Source organism: Mobula birostris, chromosome 6 (genome assembly GCF_030028105.1).
Source record: "Mobula birostris isolate sMobBir1 chromosome 6, sMobBir1.hap1, whole genome shotgun sequence".
Lineage (NCBI taxonomy): Eukaryota > Metazoa > Chordata > Chondrichthyes > Myliobatiformes > Myliobatidae > Mobula > Mobula birostris.
The window spans coordinates 92,050,888-92,075,399 of NC_092375.1; the positions used below are offsets into that span (position 1 = coordinate 92,050,888).

General features: G+C 43.5%; 1 protein-coding gene across 4 annotated transcripts in view; it reads left to right on the plus strand.

Annotated features, from left to right (window-relative positions):
- The window catches only part of vwa8 (von Willebrand factor A domain containing 8), a 481,708-nt gene that overhangs the window by 354,593 nt on the left and 102,603 nt on the right, over window positions 1–24,512 (plus strand). The window contains exon 38 of one of the 4 annotated variants that reach the window (XM_072260839.1): window positions 8,158–8,206. The exons of the other annotated variants lie outside the window; for them this stretch is intronic. Within the exon in view, the coding sequence (XP_072116940.1) occupies window positions 8,158–8,178 (21 nt within the window). The 3' untranslated portion in view covers window positions 8,179–8,206. Of the gene's footprint in view, window positions 1–8,157; window positions 8,207–24,512 lie in introns of those variants that run through there. 4 annotated transcript variants of the gene reach the window in all.

The window sequence follows — 24,512 nt, forward strand, 5'->3', positions numbered from 1 at the left end:
GTACAGAACAAGCCCCCACATGTACCAATGTGATGATAACTGGATGTTCTGTGTGTGCTAATAGAACCAGGGAAGTATAGAGCACAGAATAAGACCGTTCTGTCTGTTGTGCAGTGCTGCCTCAATAAAAGATCTATTGTGCTCCATCACACATTTCTGCTCTCCATTGTAACTTAAGTATTTTCATCCTCCGTTACTGACCATCTGTCATAAAGTCAGATTTCCTCATATTTTTCAACTTTGACAACCATCTGTCAGAAAAGAAATATTAACTTCTTCTCATCTCTGACATTTTTACCAATAATTTCCAGCCTATGGTTGTTGGTTTATGAACCAAAGTGAATAGCTAGCAAGAAACAGAGTTCCAGTGGAAGTCAGCTGGGGGAGCAGCATCTTTTGGGGGGAAGACTGATGACATTTCAGATCAAAATTCTGCATCAGTAGTGAACGTGGTGAGGAGAGATGGCCAATAAAAAGTGGAGATGTGCAGAGTCAGGTGCTTCCCCTCACCCCTTCTTCCTTTGTCCTTCCTGTTCTTGTCCCTTTCCCAACCCAATCCAGCAACACACACACACACACACACACAGAGTTCACTCTCAGGCTTGCCCCCTCCCCTTCCCTATCTGGTTCTGTTTCCTCCTGCCATCCACCTCTGTCCAAATACTTCTCATCATCACGTCCCTTATCAGATTCCAGCACTGGGAGTTCTTTGTGTTCCTGTTTATCTCCCTGCATCACCATCCTCTCCCTCTACCTCACTGAGTCTGTCTCTGATTCTTTTTCTCTCTCTGTCTACCTCCATCTATCATTCACCTGTGTCTCCCAATTCCACCCCTCTCTTCCCCTCACTTGAAAACGCTTGGCCATTGTCTTTCAGTTCACCAATCACTCCAGGCTCTAGTTTCACAGCCCTCCCTCTCCTCTCTATACTGGCTACATCCCATCTTCACTCTCAGTTCTGAGATAGGTTTCAAGTCAAAATCTTGACAATTCCTCTCCTCCCACAGATACGGCTTGACTTACTGAGTTCCTCCAGCAGATTGTGTGTTGCTCTGAATTGCACCAGATCTTATGTCTCAAGTGGGAGTAGTTGTTTGAGTGCTCGACTTTTAATAAAGCTTTCCTTCATCTTAAGTACCTCTGTTACACCATTGCTTAAGCTGTTCTATTCCAAACAGAGCAGAACGAACATTTCTAACTTCTAATAATTAATGTCCTTCACGCCCGGGAACAACTCTGTGTCCTTTCTAAGGGCTGTGCTGCTGTGCAGTGTCCAGTACTATCTTTGGCACTCCAGCTAAGGCCAACCACTGCTTAGTGAACTTCCTGAGGAACACTTTGCTATTACAATTAACCCTTGTGATTTTTTAAATATAAACCCCTGCATAATCTTCCCGTGCCAGCTGGCACATGAAGTACACTTCGCAGACTGTTGCTAGATGCAGCCATTCTTTCTGTATTAATAATGTATTAATCCCCTCTGTTGCTGATAGTGGGTGCCAGACTATAACATAATAATGGTTAAGTTACAGTCCAGAAGGCTAAAGTACCTGCACGTGTTCTGAAGACTCAATTCCATATTAACATACAAATTGTAAAACCTTTTAAATACTAAACTAACCACTGTAAATCTTTGGAACTTGTCAATAATCTTTTCAAACATTTTTGTCAATTAATTAGTATCAGGTTATTCTCTGACACTGAGGAACGTACTTATTGTGATAAATGCACTTTAAGCTGTACTAATTAGTCTAACCCAACAACCACACTTAAATACCTAAAGGATATGTTTTAAACCAAAGATATAAATTTATGTTAGGCTAAGCTGCCTAATTGAATTGGTTGGTAGAAGATTTGTGAAGTGCAAGTCGGTGCAAACTTGCAAAACTAATCTGTTCAGAAAAGTAGCGGTATCTGTTTCTCGACTGGCGACTGCTGACAGAGATAAACCCAGTGTTACGGTGCTACCTGTGTGTAAGAACTGCATTGTGAAATATCTCATTGGTTGTGAAGCTTTTGGGTCACTGAGATGAAGTGTCCAATAAAAATGCAACCTCTGTCCTCACTCTGCCTTGCCATATAGGCATCTAGCACTGAAACAGGTCTTTTAGCAACCCGCCCCCCAGTCATTGATTGGCCATAGAAGGCTGATGGTGGAGGAGTGCTTTTCTGACTGGAGACTGCAGACATGACTGTAACCTGTGGTGTTCCACAGGATCAGTCATAGGACCTCTGCTATCTGTTAAATATATCAATGATTTGGATGAAATGTAGATGGTGTGATTAGTAAGTTTACATACAGCACAAAAATAGTTAGATAGTTAGGAAGGTTGTCAAAGGATATGGCAGAATATAGATCAGTTGGAAATTTGGGCAGCGAAATAACAGATGGAGCTTAATCCAGACAAGTGTTAAGTGTTACATTTTGGTAAATGGTAGGACCCTTAGGGATATTGATATACAAAGGGAACTTGGGGTGCAAGTCCATTACTCCCTGAAAGTCACAAGACAAGTAGATAGGGTGGTAAAGAAGGAGTACAGCAAGTTTGCCTTCATCAGTCAGCGTACTAAGTATAAATGTTGGGAAGTCATCTTGCAATTGTACACGACTTTGGTTAGACCACGTTTCCAGCATTGTGTGCAGCTCTGGTTGCCACACTTTAGGGAGGCTTTGGAGGCTTTGGAATGAGTACAGGAGATGTTCACTAGGGTCTTTCCTGAATTACATAGTATTGGCTATAAGGAAAGGTTACAAAAACTTGGAGTGTTTTCTCAGCAGTGTTGGAGACTGAGAAGTGACCTGATAGAAGTTACTGTATAGAAAATTATGGGAGGAATAGATAAGGTGGACAATCTGGGTCTTTTCTCCAGAGTGGAAATGTCAAATACTAGAGGGCCATCACTTTAAAATGAGGGGGGAAAGGAGATTTACAAAGCAAGTCTTTTTACACGCAAGTGCCTGGAACACACTGCCAGGGGAAGGGGTGGAGGCAGATATGATGGTGGTATTTAAGAGGTATTTAGTCAGATGAGCAGGCAGGAAATTGAGGGCTACAGACCTTGTTCAGGCAGGTGGGATAAGCTAGACTGGGTTCATGGTTGGTACGTGAGGGGCCTATTCCTATGCCGTACAATTCCATGCTCTCTGAGCACCTTTATTCTCCATCAATTCTCCCTGACTCTACCACTTCCCTGCGTGCTAGGATCAATTTTCAGCAGTCAGTTTTGTAGTCTGTCTCATTAGATAAAAAAAAAGAGAATCTTGCAATCTCCATGGGAACACCATCTTACCTTCCCTAAATTGATTTTAACTCGGTTTGTCCTGAGGTGTTGAAATGTGTGAAGTGAACTCTTTGACTTCTAGTAAAAGAGTACAGGCAAATAACTGTTTTATCTTTATAATGACCCAGAATCATAGAGATACAGCATGAAAACAGGCCCTTCAGCCCACCAAGTCCATTTTGACTGCCAGCTACTCATTTACACTAATCCCACTCTAATACCCTTATTTTGTTATCGTCACATCCTGATCAACTCCGCTCACCAACAGTGGGGCAATTTACAGTAGCTGTTCACCAGCCAACCCACACATCCTGATCAACAACAGTCACCAACACAGTGGGGGAATTTACCGCAGCCAGTTCACCTGCCAACCTGCACATCTTTAGGATACAGGAGGAAACCAGAGCACGTGGAGGAAACTCCACAGAGACAGTGCCAGAGGTCAGGATCAAACTTGAGTCTCTGATGCTGCAAGGCAAAGTTCTTCCAGCTGTGCCACTGTGTCACTCACAGTGATAGAAGTGTGAAGATTGAAAACTACCAGTACATCCTGTCTGACACTACGTTGTTTTAAAATAGAAGTTTGCCGGTGTAGATGCCATTACAATGCAACTTATGTTCTTTTCCCTATAGACATTTTCTCAGCCACCTTTCTGTTACTTCTGACCTTTGCAACTCAAAGACTGCTTGCCCCAATGACACTTATTGAGCGGTGGTATGCAGAATTTGCCTGTGTTTAAACTTAAACTGACCACCCACACCCACTAATACCCCATTGACTCCCACAGCTATCTCAACTACACTTCTTTGATGTCACCTGTAAGGACATCTTTCTCCCTTCAGAGTTCCTCTGTCTATGCCACATCTGTTCTCATGATGAGGCCTTCCACTACAGGACATCAAAGATGTTCTGCTCTCCATAATCTCTTGTGCTTCTCTGTTTGAGTTCCAAGCCATTGCTGACTTGTTCACTAAAGCATACGAAGGGATGGGTCTCATACCGACAAAGATTCTGACCCACTTCATAATGCTGCTTTTTGACAGTAAGAGAAAAAGTGGACTACTTATTGTATCTTCATATGGCCAGGCATCAATAGTGAAATTCATTGTTGCCTTCAGTGTTTGGTTTGGTTTGGTTAATTGTAAAACAGACCCCTTCAAAGTTAAAACTGTAGACTTGGTTTGGTTTGGTTCATTGTAAAACAGACCTCCTTGAAGTTAAAACGTTTGACTTGGTGGAAGGCACATGAGCTACTGGGTGCAGGGAACTCTGTCTTGTTCAATGCTTCTGAGACTTAGATGGCAGCTCAGGAGAGTTGAAAAATATCTGCACAAAGTCCTTCAGTTCATTGGAAATACTGGCAAACAAACATCAGTGTCCTGTACCAGGCTAATCATCCCAGTATCATTGGAATACCATACTCCAGATACAAACACTCTGTTCTGTACCATTTCTAATCAGCCTTGCAACACACAGCAAAGTTGCTGGTGAACGCAGCAGGCCAGGCAGCATCTCTAGGAAGAGGTACAGTCGACATTTCAGGCCAAGACCCTTCGTCAGGACTCCTTGGGAACTTTTGGCCTATAACACACGACACTGAGGAGGAACATTGGAGATGGCATTGGGAACCTTAAATCCATGCATTGTGAGAACACAGAAGCCCTGAGTAAACAGTGAAGTGAACTCCCTTACCAGCTATCCACCCTCCTGCACTCCCCCACCCTGCATCAGTCACCTCCAACCCCATCTGCAGAAGACTGTTTCTGCAGATAGCGAATGGTAGAGCCTTGGTGAGTGTTGAGGACCAAGGAGTGCATTTATATGGTTCACTGAAAATGGTGTCACAGGAAGACAGTGTGGAGAAGAATGCTTATGTCATGCTGGCTTTCATCAATCAGGCTACTGAGTATAGAAGTCGGAATGTTAGATTGCAGATGCGCAAGACATGGATGAGATCACACTTGGAATCTTCAGTTTTAGTTTCCCTGCAATAAGGTAAGATACCACGAAGCTGGAAAGAGTGTAGAGGAGATTTACAAGGGTCTTGCCAAGACTTGAGGGACTAAGTTATGGAGAGATTATGAGAAGGTTGTGACTTTTTCCTCATTGGAGTGTAGGAAAATGAGGAGTGATTTTATAGAGTGCGTAGAGTCATGATGGAGTGGATGCATAGTCTTTTTACCAGGGCTGGGGGGAGGGGGTTAAGATCTAGGGGGCATAGGTATAAGGTGAGAAAAGAGAGATTCAGCAGGAACCTGAGACAATGTTTTCACCCAGAAGCCAGTCAGTATATAAAATGAAAAGCAGGGGAAGTGGCGAAACCGGTGTATTAGCTGCATTTACAAGGTAGTTGGACAAGTACATGGATAGGAAAGAGACATGGGTCAAACATGGGTAAATGGGACTAGCCTAGGTGGGAAGCTTGGTTAGCAGACCTGTTGGACTGAATGATGTGTTTCCATGCTGTATGCCTCTGAGACTGTAAGATAGATAGCTTATGCCTGAAATTGCTGGAACACAATAATGTCACAGGCGTTTGGGTGGAGCCCACTTAAGGTTTGAGAAGGGGAAGCAACAAATGAGGCAACAAAAGTCAACTTTGAGCTACTCCCCTTGCCAGAAGTCCATGTCTTCAATTAAGTAACCACAGGTTGGAAGACAACAGGGCAGTCAATGCTACAGTGGATTGGATGTGGTCTCTTCATCCCTTTGTCATCTTGTCATCCCTTTCATTGGCTATACAGGATCCCTTTGCACATTTTAAGAAGTAGCAGGGGGGGGTTCACCCAAGTATACTGATCATCACTGAACCAGCTCACCCAGACATTATACTCAACAAGTCAGGCAGCATCTATGGGAAGAGACCCCTCCCCCCCCATAATTAATGTTTCAGGTCTTCGATTAGCTGAATGTTTCTAGCATTTTCAGTTTATATTTCAGATTTTCAGCTTCTGCTATGTCTTTGATTTTCATCATCACATTGGTGTTTGTGGGAAGCTGTAGCTTCCCGGTTTCCAGCAGTGTAGCAGTAACTGCGCTCAAGTGCTTTCACTGTGTGAGTTTATTTAGAGATACAGCACGGAATAGGCCCTTCTGGCTCTTTGAGCCTCACCACCCAGCAACCCCCGATTTAACCTGAGCCTAATCACAGGACAATTTACAATGACCAATTAACCTACTAACTGGTACACCTTCAAACTGTGGGAGGAAACCCACACATTCCATGGGGAGATGTACAAACTGCTTACAGAGATTGAACGGCAAACTCCATTGCTCCGAGCTGTAGTAGCATCCCGCTCAAGTGTTCAAGTTCCAGCCTGTACTCTGGAACTTAGGTTCCAGCCCACTAGGGAAGCTGACCACTTCCTTTGTAAGTACACAAACCCCACCATGAAGCAACCTTTATTCAGCATCAGGCTAAAGAAATGTGCAGTAGATTCTACTGAGCAACAGCAAACTGCAGTGAGGCCATGCCACCACCTGCTGGCTCTGGGTTGTAACTGCACATATATTCACTGTTCAGTGGCTCGATTGAACCTGGGTCTTTGGTGCTGTAAAGCAGTGGCCCTATTAGCTGCATCACTGTGCCATCCACAGTCTAGAACATAGGACAGTACAGCACAGGAACAAGAACAGGCCCTTTGGCTATGATATCTATTCTGACCATGATGCCAGTTTAAGATACATATCTCCCTGTACAGGGTCTGTACCTCTCCATTCTGTCACCTGCTCAAGATCAACTTTATTGTCAACTGAGTGTACATATATACAACCAAACAAAACAATGTTCTTCTGGACCGTGGTGCACCCACACAACATATATCACACACAGCACATAAACCAAAATAGTATAATAAAAATATATCTATAAAATATAATTCAAAATGTGTGTAGTAAAGCACATCACAAGTAAACAGTAAACAGCTAGCTGGTCTAGTGATGAAACCTCGCTGGTGGCAGTGTATTCATTAGTCTCATAGCCAGAGTAAAGAAGCTGTTACCCATTCTAGCAGTCCTAGTTCTGGTGCTTTGTACTTCCTTCCTGACAGTAGTGGGTCAGACAGATTGTAGAATGGGTAGTTGGGATCCTCAACAAAGCCCTGGGCTCTTTGTCTGTAACATTCCTGCTAAATATCACAAAGAGGGAGGAGGGAGACCCCAATAATCCTCTTGGCACTTTCTACTGGCCTCTATAGGGTCTTGCAGTCCAATGCCTTGCAGCTTCCATTCCACAAAATGATGTAGCCCGATAGGACAATCTCAGTGGTGCTCCTGTAGAAAGTTGTTAGAATGGGGGTTAGGAACCTTGCATGCCTCTATCTCCTCAAAAAGTGTAGATGCTATTGTGCCTTCTTGACTCGTGAGAGGGTGTTGTGGGTCCAGATTATATCATCTGTTATGTGTACATCAAGGAATTTTGTGCAATGTACATTGGAAAGTGGTCAACCTGTGCCTTTCTGAAGTCCACAATCATCTCTTTTGTCTCATCTATGTCTTGGGCTCAGGTATCAGTCTTGGACAAAAGACTGTCCACCCTACCTATAATTTTATATACCTCTGTGAGTCTCCCCTCAGCCTCGCTTCCTCCCACATCCCAAAGACAGGCAGGTCAGTTGGTTAATTGGCAGCTGTACATTGCCCCTGTATGTAGGTGAGTTGTGGAATCTGTGCGGAGTTGTTGAGATTGAGGGACAGTGGGATTACTGTGAATGGGTAGTTGATGGTCAGTGTGGACTGTATGAGCCAAGGTGCCTATTTTTGTACTGTATCTGTCTGTGACTACGACATCAGCACTCCCTCCAGTGAGGACTTTGTGCAGTTACTGGGTTATAATGCAGTATCTGATGCCCTAACATGGTGGGTATGTCTTGCAGAACAGTCCCCTGGGGCTTTGACACCTACAGTATTGAGGTTGTGAAGAAGACTGAGGATGAGTCTGATGCAATTACTTAACCACCATGTCAGCTCCAGTGTGGAGTGCCATTCAGTCATGGAAAAGGCTTTCAGGCAAGTCCTGTGGTGATCCATTCCCCCCCCCCTGCTCTATCAAATTGTTCATCTCTCTGTGATAGCCTGTCACACGCATTGGCAAGATGTCCCTCAATGTTACCATGCCTGTCCAGAAGGCTGCCTGGTGGCCACCTTCACTCGCTCTGTTTCTCCAGTGACTGTTCCGCGAGGGTATTCCTTGTCCAGTTGCTGCTGTAGCCGCAGCAATATCCAGCAGGCCGCAGCAAGGCACAGAAACACTGTGGCAAAGATGTGCTTCCTTTTCCACTTGCTAAAATCAAATCAACTGCTCTGTTCAAGACAAATACCTAAAAATTCCATCATCCATCCATCCCTCACACTGCCCTGTTTCTTGCTCTCTGATTTTTAGAACTTTAACCAAGAGCTATTACCAGCCACTCCTTGATTCTCAAAGCATTCCTGGAAAATATTTTGTTATACAAAACATTTATCATGTAATAGGGAAATTTTGCTGCAGTGCACTGTGAACAGAGAGTATGGCATGCTATTTATTATAAGTTAGAAATAGCTTCATAAATCAAAGATAAATGCCCCAAAGAGTCATTGGTGTTATAGCAAAGAGATAAAAGAGGAAGAAGAAACATACTCAAACAGAAAGGGACATCCACATATACCGGAAGGACAATACAAGAGTGTGGGAAATAAGGGTTAAGGACGTTGTCAGCCAATGTAAACTGGATATTTTTGAGTTGGTTAATTGCAGAATCCTACCAAGGATGATGGGCAATCTACCTGCCCCTCATACTGCCTTTGGATTTGTTCTTTCCATGTGAGCAACCAGCCTCAAGCCACAGTAACTGGTCACTTCACTTTCAGGGTGCCACCTGACTCCAGAATCTTTTGTCTCAAAGGCAAGAGTGCCACCAACTAAAAATCTGTTAATGTTGAAAGGCTGCTTGTAGAGTTCAGGTGTGCCTCCTTCATTGGATCTTTTCCTCTTGCCTGGAGAGCTGGTTTCTCATTGTTGCTCTGCATGGACAGGGATAGTTCCAGACCTGCTTGTGTGACGTGTGGAGGCAAGTCATAGGTCAGAACCTAGGCTGTTCTTATTGCCTCTGCAAAGAGAGCTCATCATTCTTTTACTTTTTTACCCCAGGGTGGAAGTATCAAATGCTAGAGAACATAGCTTTAAGGTGAGAGGCGGGGAATTAAAGGAAGATATGCAATGCATGTTTTCTGAAGTAAATTGTGATGAACTATTACTGCAAACAATGAAGGGACAAGTGAAGACGAAGCAAATTCGAGGGGTGAAATACTGGAGCATTACAAAATCAATGCAGCTGGAGTTGGAGTGTGCAATTCGGAGAGGAGGAGTCGAGTCAGAGGAGATTTGATGCCTGTCCAAATAACCCATGTGTGAGGTTAGGTTACTTGGCGCCAAGTTGATTTGGAGAGGTTGAGAACAGCTTCAGGTTGGGTGGCGTGGTGTAGGCCCAGACCGTTTCACTCCAACAGGGTCTATGTCCTAATGTGAGGCACAATCCACTGTTTGGGCAATTTAAAGCCTGGCTCAGATAGACTGAAAAGGCAGGGTGTTGGGACCGGAGGCAAGGGTCAGGCTGATTTCGCTTGCTCTCCTGCGATGTTCACTCCTCTGTCCTTGACACTAAGGCCTGAGGCTGCCCTGGCTGCTGTGCTTCGTGCCTGTAAGTTTGGGCCTTCTCCAGGCTGCTGCTGGAATTCAGATTGAAGCACTCAATTTGGTTCAGAATGCTGTTGCTCAGTTCTATTGTTTGCATGATTTGTGTTTTGTTATCTTCCTCTGTGCTTTGGGTGTTGGTCTTTTTTTAAAATAGGTTCTTTCGGGTTTCTTGCTTTGTGGCTGCCTGTAAGCAGTCAAATCTCAAGGTTATGTAATTCATATATTCTTTGATATTAAATGTATTTTGAATCTTTGGACCTTCATACGGAGTGGTAGATGAAAGCAAAGCCTTGCCAGGAGAGGTGGAGGAAGCAGATTCAATGTCTAAAGAGGGCTTTAGACAGACACATGAATAGACATGTATTCATTATGTCTATTATGTATATATTATGGACAGGAAATGGAGGGTTATGTCATGAACCTTAGATGTCAGATAGTGGCAGGTCTTGACGCACCTGAACGCCATTTATTTGAGTTTATTAGAGTTGGTTAATGACTACTTTTATCATTAAACAGTCATTGTGTTTTCCGTGATTCTCGTTACCTGAATGTGCTTTCCTTGTGCTCCTCATTCTTAAGTGATTAGTTTTTGTATTTTATGTTCTATTTAAGGTTATTCTGGACGAGCGCTTATCACTGAGTTCTGAATTGGAGTTCTGTGTGAACTACCATTCTGTGTGCCCAACACTCTATATTACTTTTTGAATAAATCTTCATTGGTAATTTCTTCTATCAACTCCTGAGTTTTCTCCACACTTGGGTCCACATGTCTGAAGATCGTTACAGCAGGACTCGGCCAATCATGGATCCAATGGGGTTAGATGTCCTTGGCATTGGTCTGCTAAGGACAGAAGTTAGATGGAATGAGCAGTTTTTCCAGCAGATACTTGCATCATTGCGAAAGAACTCTGAGACCATAAGCAGGATTCACATTTCTCAGGGATAGACTCTGGTCTCGAGCATTAACCTATGTGTCCTGCTGCATGTACCCAGAACTGCCATGGAGAGTCAATTAACGTGACAGTCCCAGAGCAGTAAAATGGGGGCCTTGAGTCTTACTGCGGGTTCCTAAATTAAAGCACCTTCATCTTTGAATTACAACCCGCAAAATTCTCCTCGACAAGAGTATGGTGGCCTATATAATTTCTCTCCTGTCAGGCAAAACCCTTTCATGGGCAGCAGCTTTATGGGAGAAGGATACTCCCATGTGTTCTGATACAAATTTATTTCAAAGAATGATGAGGAGGCTATTCTTTTGTCCAGTCAGGGGCTCAGAGGTAGCCAGCAGACTCCTCCAGCTGCGTCAGGGAGTGCGATCGATTGATTTCTGTCCCCTAGTGGCAGAGAGCGGGTGGGACAATGAGGTTTTGGTAGCTCTGTTTAGATGGGGATTAATTGGCCAGTTTAAACACGATCATGCGACCAAGGACCAGGTGGAGGTTTTGAAGGAACTTATGGACATGGCCATAAGAATCCACAGCCGTTTTTCTGAAAGGCAGGAGAGATGTGGCAAGTTCACCCAGAGGGACAGTATTCAGAACTACACAACGCTTACTCCGGTTCCTCAATCCAATATCCTACACAGATCCGCTTAGTCACCTCCAGAAGAACCCAGGCAACTGGAAGAACCCGGGTCTCCCTAGCGGAGTGAGAGAGATGTATGAAGCAGAGGTGTTGCTTATATAGTGATAAGGCCGGCCACTTCTGAATCACCTGCCCCAAGTTGCTAGGACCATCCAGTGAGGAGAGAACTGTAACATTCTCCAGTCTCTCTCTTGCTTCAAGTCCCAGTATTTTTACCATCCCTATTACCTTGGAGTAGACATCAACATTCTCTGAGAGCCTGGGTAGACTCTGAATTTGGTGGGGGATTTTTTTGGACATCAGACTGGCAAAGAGAATCCAAATTTCCAAAGTATATCTCAGCCAAACTTATCTCTGCTATGATCCTGGATGGTAGAGCATTGGAACCTGGACAAATAAATTTTTTATCTTTCCATTGCTGTCAAGTTGACTATTGGAAGGCACGAGGAGACGATTCATTTCCATATTATTCCTTCTCCAGACATTCCACTAACCCTTTGTTACCTGTTGTTACATCTTCATAATCCTTTGATTAACTGGTCTTCAGGCACCATTCAGGGCTGGTCGACCCTATACCATGTAAAGTGCCTTCCAAGGTTTTGAGAGGCTTGCTGTGAACAATGTCATCTGTTGAGTTACTTCCTGAAAACTGGACTTTAATTCAGTGGTGTTGTCTAGAGTACCTTCAAAGTATTCAGATTTGTTGCAGGTGTTCATCAAGAGGAAAGCTGCTATGCTTCCCCCACATAGAGACTATGATTGCGCCATCAATGTACTACCTGGTACGTGTCCTCCCTGGGGAAGACTCTGTGCCTTATCTACTACTGAGAGAAAAGCTATGGAGGATTACATTAAGGAGACTTTGACATCCAGGGTTATTTGACTGTCCACTTTGCCTGCCAGAGCGGGGTTCCTCGTATCCAAGAAGAAGAGCAGACTGAGACCATGTGTCGACTCCAAAAGTCTAAATAGAATTACTAGTAAGAACCAGTACTACTTCCTTGAATGAACACTTCATTTGAATCATTACAAGGAGCCACAGTCTTCACTAAACAAGATCTTCGGAATGCCTACAACCTGATCTGGATCCGAGAGGGAGATGAAAGGGAGACTGCTTCAACATACCCACCGGACATTATGAGTACCTGGTGATGCCATTCAGTTTAGTTAATACTCCAGCAGTCTTTCAGAACTTAATCAGCGACACAATCCAGAAGATGCTTAACCACATTGTCTTTATTTATTTGGATGATATTGCTTTTTTCCTCGGTCACTTCAGGAACATGTCCACCATGTACAGAGTGTTCTTCAACATCTACTAGAGTATCAACTTTTTGTGAAACTTGAAAAGAGCAAATTTCACGTCTCCAATAGATTTTTTCTGGGTTTTATCATTTCTAATGAGAATTTACAGATGGACCCTGAGAAGACCCTAGCATTACGAAACTGACTACAACCCATGTCAGTGAAATAATTCCAACACCTTCTAGGGTTAACCCAGTTTCTATCAGCACTTCGTAAATACTCTGCAGATGCTGGGGTCAAAGCAACACTCACAACACGCTGGAGGAACTCTGCAGGTCGGGCAGCATCCGTGGAAAAGATCGGTCGACATTTCGGGCCGGAACCCTTCGTCAGGACTGAAGAGGGAAGGGACAGAGGCCCTATAAAGAAGGTGAGGGGAGGGTGGGAAGGAGAAAGCTGGTAGGTTCCAGGTGAAAAACCAGTAAGGGGAAAGATAAAGGGGTAGGGAAGGGGACGCAGGAAGGTGATAGGCAGGAAAAGTGAAAAAAGAATAGGGGAAAACACAATGGGTAGTAGAAGGAGGCGGAACCATGAGGGAGGTGATAGGCACTGGGGGAGGGGGCAGAATGACATAGGGATAGGGGAAAGGAGGGGGAGGGAATTACCGGAAGTTGGAGAATTCTATGTTCATAACAAGGGGCTGGGGACTACCTAGACGGTATATGAGGTGTATGAGGTATATGAGGCTCCTCCAACCTGAGTTTAGCCTCATCATGGCAGTAGAGGAGGCCATGTATGGACATATCTGAATGGGAGTGGGAAGCAGAGTTGAAGTGGGTGGCTACTGGGAGATCCTGTCTGTTTTGGTGGACAGAGCGGAGGTGCTCGACGAAGCGTTCCCCCAATCTGCATTGGGTTTCATCGTTAATTTCAACTATTGAGTCTTGAGTTTACTCTGCATCTGGGACCACTCATCTGAAGATTGTTACAGGTGATGGATCATGTGCAGGCAGATGGGATTAGTTTAGTTTGACATTATGGTCGGCACAGGCATGGTGGTCTGAAGGGCCTGTTCCTTTGCTATTCTATTTTCTATGAATCGGACTTTTGAACACAGAGTCTTTTAGCCTTTCCCAAACCACTGCAGCAACTTGTGTACCAGCTGTGCAGAATGAACTTACAGGCTTCTCAGAACTCAGACCACACAGTTGCTTGTCTCCTGGGGTAACTAAGAAGGAGCACTGCCAGGTGGAGCCATGAACCCTTAACTACAAGCACAAGTCTCATGTACTAGTGGTGTCTGCTCCCTTGCAGTCTTCCTCCTTGCCCAGACACTCAGTGATTTATTAGTGTACAGTAAACTCCAAGAAGCAGAATCTGGCTGGGTGGGTCTACAAACATATGGGAACTATCTGCAATCTGCTGAGCTTCCAGTCCCACCTGACAGAGGAAGCTATTTTGAGGGAATGTAGTGCAGCAGCACGTAGTGTTTGTAGGTTTTCCCAGCATAACTGGCAGAGCAGTTGCAATATAAGTCGAGCATTTTGGAATTCTTCTGTACGACCTGGCTAGATACCATACAAGTACAAACATGAGTCTGACTGCCGCGGTAGCGTAGTGGTTAGTACGACACTATTACATCTCAGGTCGTCAGAGTTCAATTCCAGCTTCCTCTAGGAGAGATCTGTACGTCCTCCCATAATATATGTGAGTTTCCTCCGGGTGCTCCGGTTCCCTGCCACAGTCCAAAGACGTACCGGTTTGTAGGTTAATTGGTCGTTGTAAATCGTCCTATGATTAGTCTTGGGTTGAATGGGTGGATTGCTGGCGATGTGGAAGGGCCTGTCCCATGCTATAATCTTTAACTGAAAAATAAAATTTCCTCTGCCTCTTTTCTTTCCTTAACTAATATAAGAAAATGTATGATCTGGCCATTGTCACAGTGCTGATGGTGCAAAATGGCTGCCACCCAAACAGAGCTCTGTGTTTTGACCAAAAAAGTATATGAAAATCAAAAAGAGAACCTGAAGATGTTGGAAATCTAAAATAAAACTAAAGAAATTTGGCCTGTCCCCTAAAACCCTCACTAATTTTTATAGATGCACTGTAGAAAGCATTCTTCTAGGGTGCATCACAACCTGGTATGGAGTTGTCCTGTCCGAGACCGAAAGAAGCTGCAGAAGATCGTGAACACGGCGCAGCACATCACACAAGCCAATCTTCCAGCTTCTTTCCAACTGTGATAAGACTGCTGAACGGATCCTGACCCGGATCTGGGCCGTACCGTCCAAATATCCGGACCTGCCTCTCGGTTTTTTTGCATGACCTTACTTTCCATTTTTCTATTTATGATTTATAATTTAAATTTTTAATATTTACTAATTTTTACTATTTTTAATATTTAATATTTGTAATCCAAGGAGTGTGAAGCGCAGAATCAAACACCGCTGTGATGATTGTACGTTCTAGTACCAATTGTTTGGTGACAATAAAGTATAAAGTAAAGTAAAAACAGAAAATGCTGGAGACACACAGCAGGTCAGGTAGTTTCAGTGGGAAGAGAAACAGTTAATGTTTTAAGCCTGGGACTCTTTATCTGAACTAGAAAAAAGGGACAAAACAAATTTATTTCTTCACTGCCTGACCTTCGGAGTGTTTCCAATGTTTTCTGTTTATTGACCACAAAGAGCTTCAGGGCATCCTAAGTTCATAAAAGAAGCCATTTAAGCACAAGCCAGTTTTATTTTACTGAACTTATTGATTCTGCAAATTCTTCAGCTTTTGTGTACAGTGCCAGTGATCCACAGTCATTCATGGGAGCAAGGAATGGTACTACTCATTTCACTGGAATGAAGAATCTGTTACAGTACTTCAGCGATGTAGGATGACTCCAGTTCCCTGGAACACCTCAAATAGTCAGTCAAGCATTTTTACTAGAGAAAGGCATGAGCCCACAGTTTGCAACCACAAGACAATGCAGCCAACTTTGTTCAGTAACACTTTCCTCATCCGGCAGCTTTGTAACACAAAGTTTGCATCAAATACTAACCTTGATGTAAACTTGTATTAAGAAAGTGCTGGATGAGGAAAGTATTACCAACCAACTCTGGCTGTATTGTTTTATGGATTCAAACTGTGGAGTTGTTCCTTTTGTCTAAAACGCCTGTTTCAACAGACCCTGATGGTTCAGAAACCTCAATCAATTAGTAATTTCACCTGGGCCGAGAGTTTCAGATGCCTGAATGAATGTGGCATTCAGCATTGGTGAAGCAGAGGCAAGGTTTTCTCTTTGCAGCTGGGAGCAGAAGCAGGCTGTGCAGCCCCTTGTGTTGCTTCTAGCATAAGATCAGGCCTCATTTGACTTAACTCCCATGCACTGAAAACCATGATCAAAAAGGCTGAAGATGCTGCAAGTTTGAAATAAAAACAGAAAATACTTAGTCAAAACTGGGAAAGAGAAAAAACAGATTCGATTTGAGTGATCTTCCCTGCAGAGAAAGAATCTCTTTGCAACTTGGAATTTGCTTTTTTTTCTGTTTCCTTGTTTTGATGAAGAGTCTTAGACCTGAAACATTACCTCTGTTTCTCTCCATGGATGCTGCCTGTTCTGCTGAGTGTTTCCAACATTTGATTTACATAGAATATTACAGCACTCTACAGGCTGTACTCTAAGATCAATCTAACCCTTCCCTCTCACATAACCCTCTATTATTCTATCATGTATGTGTCTAACTAGCCCTTAAATATCCCTAATGTATATACCTGCCTTTGCCACCACCGCTGGCAGGGTGTTCTGTGCATCCACCACTCTCTGTGTAAAAAAACTTATCTCTGACATCCCCCCCTATACTTTAGTCCAATTACCTTAAAATTATGCTCCCTTATGTTAGCCATTTCCACCTTGGGATAAAAAATCCCTGGCTGTCCCCTCTTACGATCTTGTATACTACTATCACACCACCTGTCATCCTCCTTCACTCTGAAGAGTAAAGCCCTCACTTGTTCATCCTATCCTCAGAAGGCATGCTCTCCAATCCAAGGCAGCATCTCAGTAAATCTCCTCTACACCGTCTCTGAGGCTTCCATATCCTTCCCATAATGAGGTGACCAGAAGTGAGCACAATATTCCATCTGTAGTCTAACAAGGGTTTTATAGATCTGCAACATTATCTTTGGCACTTGAACTCAATCCCTCAACTAACAAAGACCAACGTACCATATGCCTTCAATTTGCGGGAGAACTTTGGGGGATCTTTGGACAGATGGATCCAAGATCTGTTTCTCTGCACTGTTGAGAATCCTGCCACTAACTCTGAATTCTTCCTTCAAACTGGATCTTCCAGAGCGAATCAATTCACACTTTTCTGTGTTGAACTCTGTCTGCCACTTCTCCACTTCGCTCTGCATCCTACCAATGTCCCACTGTAACCCTCAGCCAACTTCTACTCTATCTACAACACCAGCACCACTTTTTGTCATCTGCAAACTTACAAACCTACCCTTCCACTTCCTCATCCAAGTCATGTTTAAAAATCACAAAGAACAGAGGTCCCTGTGGAGCACCACTGTCACTGACCTCTAGGCAGAATAAGCTCCATCTACAACTACCCTCTGCTTTCTACGGGCAAATAAATTCTGAATCCACACAGCCAGGTTTTCCTGGACACCATACCTCCTGATATTTTGAACGAGCCTACCATGGGAACCTTGTCAAATACATCTGCCTGTCTACCTTTTGTCACATCCTCAAAAGAATACAATCAGGCTTGTGAGGCATGACCTGCCCCTCACAAAGCCATGCTGACTATCCCTAATTAGGCTATTCTTCTCCAAATGCTCATAAATCCAGGGTCTAAGAATCTTCTCCAATAATTTATCCACCACCAAAGAAAGACTCACTAGTCTGTAGTTCCAGTGTTATCCCTACTCCCTTTCTTGAACAAAGGAATAACATTTGCCACCTCCCAATCATCTACTATGCCAAAGATCGTCGCCAAAGGCATATCAATCTCTTCCCTTGTTTCCCATGGTATGTATCATGTCCAGTCTGGGAAGTCTTATCTATCCTAATGTTTTACAAAAATTCCATCTTACTGTCAACATGTTCTGGCATATGAACCTGTTTTACACTGCAAAGTATTCATTAAAAAACTTCCTTACCTCATTTTATATTTTATCTATGTTTGGTCCTACTCTCACTCTAGTCATCCTTCTGTTCTTCATATATATGTAGATTGCCTTAGGATTTTCCTAGTCATAGTCCTAGTCATACTTTATTGATCCCGGGGGAAATTGGTTTTCGTTACAGTTGCACCATAAATAATAAATAGTAATAGAACCATAAATAGTTAAATAGTAATATGTAAATTATGCCAGTATTTATGAAATAAGTCCAGAACCAGCCTATTGGCTCAGGGTGTCTGACCCTCCAAGGGAGGAGTTGTAAAGTTTGATGGCCACAGGCAGGAATGACTTCCTATGACGCTCTGTGTTACATCTTCATCCATCGTCATCAATGAAGACCTCGATACCATTAGTACTTTATACAAGGTTAAGTTGCTAGTTCGACGCTCAACCCAGCACGGATGAAGAGCATGCAAGGGAGCTGGCTGGATTCGAACTTGGGACCTCTCGCCCCGAAGTCCAGCACTGATGCCATTATGCCACCAGCTGGCTGATGGTGTTGAGACTAGCACTTGATTTGGATTTAAGTGAGGGAGAGTTGCACAGTGTCAGCCTCACTCTCTCTTCCCAATTCCCATCTGGATCCAGTGGCAAGACAAGAGTTGAGACGGCTGGAGATGGGACTAGGCGCAGTGGATAACCAGGACGTCTTTTGTGTCTTGACCTGCTCTGCATGTTCCACGACGCTTGCAGAGACCGCCTTCTTGACCATTGGACCTTCCATTGGTCCCGTCCGCTCGATCTGCTGGAGTCTGTCTTCACATGCTGGGATAGGCAACTCCCTATCTCACCGAGGGTTTGAGACCCGTCGGCTACCCTCACCTGGTTTAACCGGCTTGTTGAAGCCATTGCCTGGGGTGTGGCTGCTGCCGCATGCAAACAGCTACGAGGAGCCACAAGCGAGAGCTGAGTGCCAGGTGGGGACCGAAGGTGGACTAACCACCTTGAAACGGACACGACATGTTCCCCCACCAGAGGTGCTACCCCTCCCTGACACCTCATACACTCCTAAATCCTAGTTACCAAGGCTTTCTCATGCCATCTTCTAGCTCTCCTAAGTCCATTTTTAAACAACTTCCTGGCTACCTTGTAACTCTCTAGAGCCCTGTCCAATCCTTGCTTCCTAAACCTCAAGAAAGCTTCTTTCTGCCTCTTGACTGGATATTCTACATCTCTTATCAACCATAATTCCTTCACCTTACCATCCTGTCGTTGCCTCAATGGGACAAACCTATCTAGAATCCCTTGCTAGTCCTCCCTAAGCAACCTTCATGTTTCCATTGTGCATTTCACTGAGTACATCTGTTCTCAATTTATGCTCCCAAGTTCTTACCTAATATCATCATAATTCACCTTTCCATGCCATCTGCTCCTATTCCTCTCCATTGCTATGGTAAATGTCAGGAGTTGTGTTTGTTGTCTCAAAATGCTCTCCTACCAAGAGACCCCTCTCTCTCTCTGGCTATCCATCCCATAGGATGATGATGGTTCCTTTCAGTCAGTTAGTGGGGTTTATACCCCACTCCTCAGAAAGGAACAGTGTGTGTGTGAATGGATTTTAGGTGAGTAAGAGATTGCACAGGTCCAGACCCACCCTCTCGACATCCCCTCCCGGATCCAGCAGCATGGTGGGGTCCAAGACGGCTGGAGGAAGTTCTGTTACGGTGAATGGCCAGACTAAGCTTCGATGCAAGGGATGCCCTTTCCACTCTTCACGGCACTTGTTTGCTAGATGGCCGTTGACCCTACGAGAGGGTTCATCCGCCCTTTGACAGGTCTTGTTTTTCGTCCTGCAGGGTGTCTAGCCACCCTCCTCACCAGGCAAGCCGGTTTAGGGGAAGGAAGGACTGGTGTGTTTATTCGGAAACTTGTTTAGTGTGAAGACAACACTCTGCTATCTCCTGCCCCTCAAACAGGATTGTGATGAGGCCCACCCTATGGATTCAACTCTTTCTACCCAGTTCCATCCGAGCTGAGAGAAAAAATGGATTAGCCATGATGAAATGGCGGAGCAGACTCGATGGGCCAAATGGCCTAATTCTGCTCCTGTATTTTATGGTTTATGCCCTGATTCAATATCTCCTCATCCTCATCTAAACCTGTCCAGCCTTCCACTGGAAACTCCTCAAACTTATCATCCTGCAGCAAACCCAGGTCCACTGGCACCTTACAAAACGCAAACAAATGTTGGCCACTGCTGCAAAACCATAGGTGTTATTCGTCAACCCCAGTACCTTAATCTCAATCTCATCCTGTTGATTGCAAGACATGGCACCCATTATGCTGAATTCTGCTGACTATGCCAATTTTGTAGCGAAAAATTATTTTTTAATTCATTTTATTTTCCTTTCTTATTCAGCTCAGAGTATTTCAATATGCATCCACAAACAAAGAAGGCACTTCACACATTGTTAAATCATAAGAAAACACTTTATTAGAACTAGCATGAATACAATACAGATAAACAAACAACTACAGTGGTAGCTGGACAGAAATCAAAATAATACTTGTCAGTCACTGAACAAGCTGATCTCTACAATGTCGGGGGAGGGCAGCTGCAGATCCAACAATCTTTCACACAGCCTGTTTTCTCTTTCTATCTTTCTAACTGTAACTTGACATACTCTTCCCTATCTTAGCACTAGCACCAGCCATGATCTCGCCCAAGACAAAACTCTCTCCTCCCTTGCAACAAAGAGAATGCCCCTTTTTTATACCCTTCAAAGCCCCTTACATGGGAATTTTTTCCTCAGGACTCACACCACTAGGTTCAGGAACAGTTATTACTCCTCAGCCACCAGGCTCTTGTACCAAAGGAGATAATTTCACTGAACTTCCCTTGCCCCATCACTAAAATAATCCCACAACCCATGGACTCACTTTCATGAACTCTTCATCTCATGTTCTTGATATTTGATGCTTATTTATTTATTATTATTATTTTTGTATTTGCAGTTTGTTGTCTTTTGCATATTGGTTGTATGCCCAGTTGGTGTGGTCTTTCATTAAGTCTATTAAGATTATTGGATTTATTGAATATATTCACAAGAAAGTTAATCTCAGATTGTATTTGGTAACATGTATGTACTTTGATAATACATTTGGTTTGAACTTTTGAACTTTGAACTTTGAATCGTGGTGGTACTAGCTACACCCTCCTTATCTCTTACTACCTTCAGCCCAGACAAGCATGTTTCTCACCACTTTCCACTATTATATCTGCAGACTTATATTTCCTTGACTCGCTCAAGACTTTACTGTGGATTGGTTCTCTTGAACTTTCTCAAAACAGATCCACTCCAAGCTGACACTATTTTGTCTTACAGACTTTTATTTTATTTTAGCACATACCAAGGTCAAATCACATTTAAGTCTCTCCTTACAACTTGATTTTAGCTTTTTGACCTGTCAGTGCTGCACCTTTAAGGGGTTAAAACTACTGCCAGTGTTTTTATTCTGGTTTGCTGTTTCCCACATTACCAATGGTGTCCACTCTCTGTTGACTTGAACAGTGTCATGATTTCATTGGAAAGTACCCACTTCCAAAGGTGGGTCACATACGGCTGATAACCCACCCATTTCACTCATGTCCTAAAGAATTGCGTGTGGTCAGAGCTTTTTCTTTTCACTACAAAAAGCTCCTCTGTGCTTAATGTACTTTATATCAAACAGCTATCATAGATCAATGAGGAAGAGACTCATTAGTAAAACCCAACAACAGAAGTATATATTGTTTGAGTAATATACTGCCTTATGAGAATAGGTTGCGTGAACTTGGCCTTTTTTCTTTGGAGCGATGGAGGATTAGAGGTGGCCTGCATAAAATGATGAGAGGCATTGATCGTGTGGATAGTCAAAGGCTTTTTGCCAGTGCTGAAATGGCTAACACGAGAGGGCACAGTTTTAAGGTGCTTGGAAGTAGGTACAGAGGAGATGTCAGGAATAAGTTTTTTACGCAGAGAGTGGTGAGTGCGTGGAATGGGCTGCCGGCAACAGTGGTGGAGACGGATATGATAGGGTTTTTTTAAGAGGTTCCTGGACAAATACATGGAGTTCAGAAAAATAGAGGGCTATGGGTAGCCCTAGGTAATTTCTAAGTTAAAGACATGTTTGACATAGCTTTGTGGGCCAAAGGGCCTGTATTGTGCTGTAGGTTTTCTACCTTTCTATGATAGTCGATGTCAAATTCTGTCTGATAGTCATTCTCGTGAAATACTTAAGTGATATATTAAACATTAAAGGCAACTTGTGTATTGGAACGGTGAAGGTGAAAGTCATGTATGGTGTAGATTTTTGCACAACGTGATGGAATGCATTTGGCTTCTCTTGTAATTGCACAGGTGTTAATTTATATTCCAATAAATTGGAATTATAATTCCCTTTTATTTCATCTAAAACACTATAAAGCTCTTCCATTCATCACTGTTGTGGTGATGTCAAACTTTCAACATGTATCATGCAACAGTTAGTCATTAACCCTCTCCCTTCCCACCGCCCTTAGTTGGATGCATAGCAGTGATTATGTCAGAGCAACACAAACTGCTGGAGGAACTCAGCAGGTCAGGCAGCACCTGTGGAGCAGAATAAACAGTTGACTTTTCTGGCTCAGACCTTTCATCGGGAGGTTTTCAGCAACTGCTGAATCTCTTGCTGGTGTTTGTACCATTTCAGTTTTATGTTCTGTATTCAGTGCTCACAATGTAGCCTTATCCATGTTGGCGAGACCACATCCTGACTGGATATCTGCTTTACTTAACACCTCCATTCAGTCAGTTAGCTTCACCCTGAGTTTCCATTTGCCTGTCACTTTAATGCTTCATCTCACTCCCAGCGTGGTGCAACTTAAATCCAGTGCATCCTCAGCTATTCCCAGATCCAATCAGCCTGTAACCTGGCAGACGTGAGTGTTAATGGAGGGGAGTTATGGAGAGAGGCTAAGCTGTCTGGTACTTTATTCATTGCTGAGTAGGAGAATCAATGGTGGTATTATGGATGTGTGTAAAATCATGAGAGGCATGGATAGGGTGAATACAGTACAAGCAGTCTTTTCCCCTAAGTTGGAGAATCAAAAACTACAGGGCAGAGCTCAATGGTGAAAGGGGAAAGATTTAATAGAAACCCAAGGAACAACTTTTCACCCAGAGGGTGGTACCTATCTAGAATGAGCTGCTGGAGGAAATGGTTGAAGAAGTGCAGTACATTAACAACACTTAAAAGATTCTCCGACAGCTACGTGGATGGAAAGGGTTTAGAGCAGGGGTTCCCAAACTGTGGTCCATGGGCCCCTTGGTTAATGGCAGAGTCCATGGCATAAAATGGTGGGAACCCCTGATTTAGAGAAATGTGGGCCAAATGCAGACAAACACGACCAGTTTAGATGGGAATCCTGGTCAACATGAACCATTTGGCCCGAACAGTCTGTTTCTGTGCTATATGACTCTAACAAGCTTCTTACATTGGTGGACATTGACGTTTAATGGATAACTTTAGAATGTTACCCTCTAAAGCAGAGTTGTGATGGCTATTTTTGTGTGTTGGAAGCAGGTTTCAGGCCAAAGTGTTACTGGCAGTTCCATGCATGTGAGGCACCAGTGGACAGAGTTGTGTACAGTGGCATCGAGCAACGTGCAACCTTCTGTTCATATCAATTGTGTAACATTTCACTGGACAAAGATCCACAGAAATAACGCAGCAGGACTTAGGGTTTGAGCCCTGAGCATTAGTGAAGGGGTGGCGTTCTACTTGGGCTACTGCATTCATCAACTGTCAGGTAGCTACCTCCTTTAGCTTTCCATCATTGTCAGTCAGATCCAGTTGAAGGGTCTTAACCCAAAATGTCAGCTGTCCTTTTCCTCTACAGATGCTGCCTGACCCACTGAGTTCCTCTGGCCACTCATTTTTTGTGCAAGATGATATTTCTGATATTCAGCATGGACTCAGTGGGCCAAAGGGTCTGTTTCTGAACTCTAACTGAATGATCGGTAAAGAGAACTGAATAATACAAAAGGATGCTAAAGGAATTATAGTATTTTCCCCTTCAGCCACTGAAATTTGTAACATCCACAACAAACTTAACAGAAATGGTATTCATTTTATTACTGAAGGGTTTGACTTCTCATAGAGTCTGCATTTGATTTTGGCACTTGTGTCCTGATCTTTGGCTCTGTTAAACAAAAAGATTGAGCAGGAGTGATTGGTTAAAGTTTCCACATGATTGGCCACACTTTGTTTCAGAAAAAGTATGTCGTTGATTGATGGTTCTAAATAGAATGACTGTGTGAAACAAAACTTGGACTCAGTAATATATCAGATACACTTCATTATACACACCGGCTGCAAACAGGCCCTTCAGCCCACGATATCTGTGCTGTATACAATGCCACACTAAATCTTTCCAGCTTTCTTTTCTTCTACTTACGTTTCTCAAAGGGAAAAAAATCAAGTTGTGAATGCTGCCTTTTTGAAGATAATTTCACTGCAAGCAAGGAAATAATGTTGAGTACCCTTTTGATAGAGTTTTTCACTAAACTTTAAGAAAAGGTG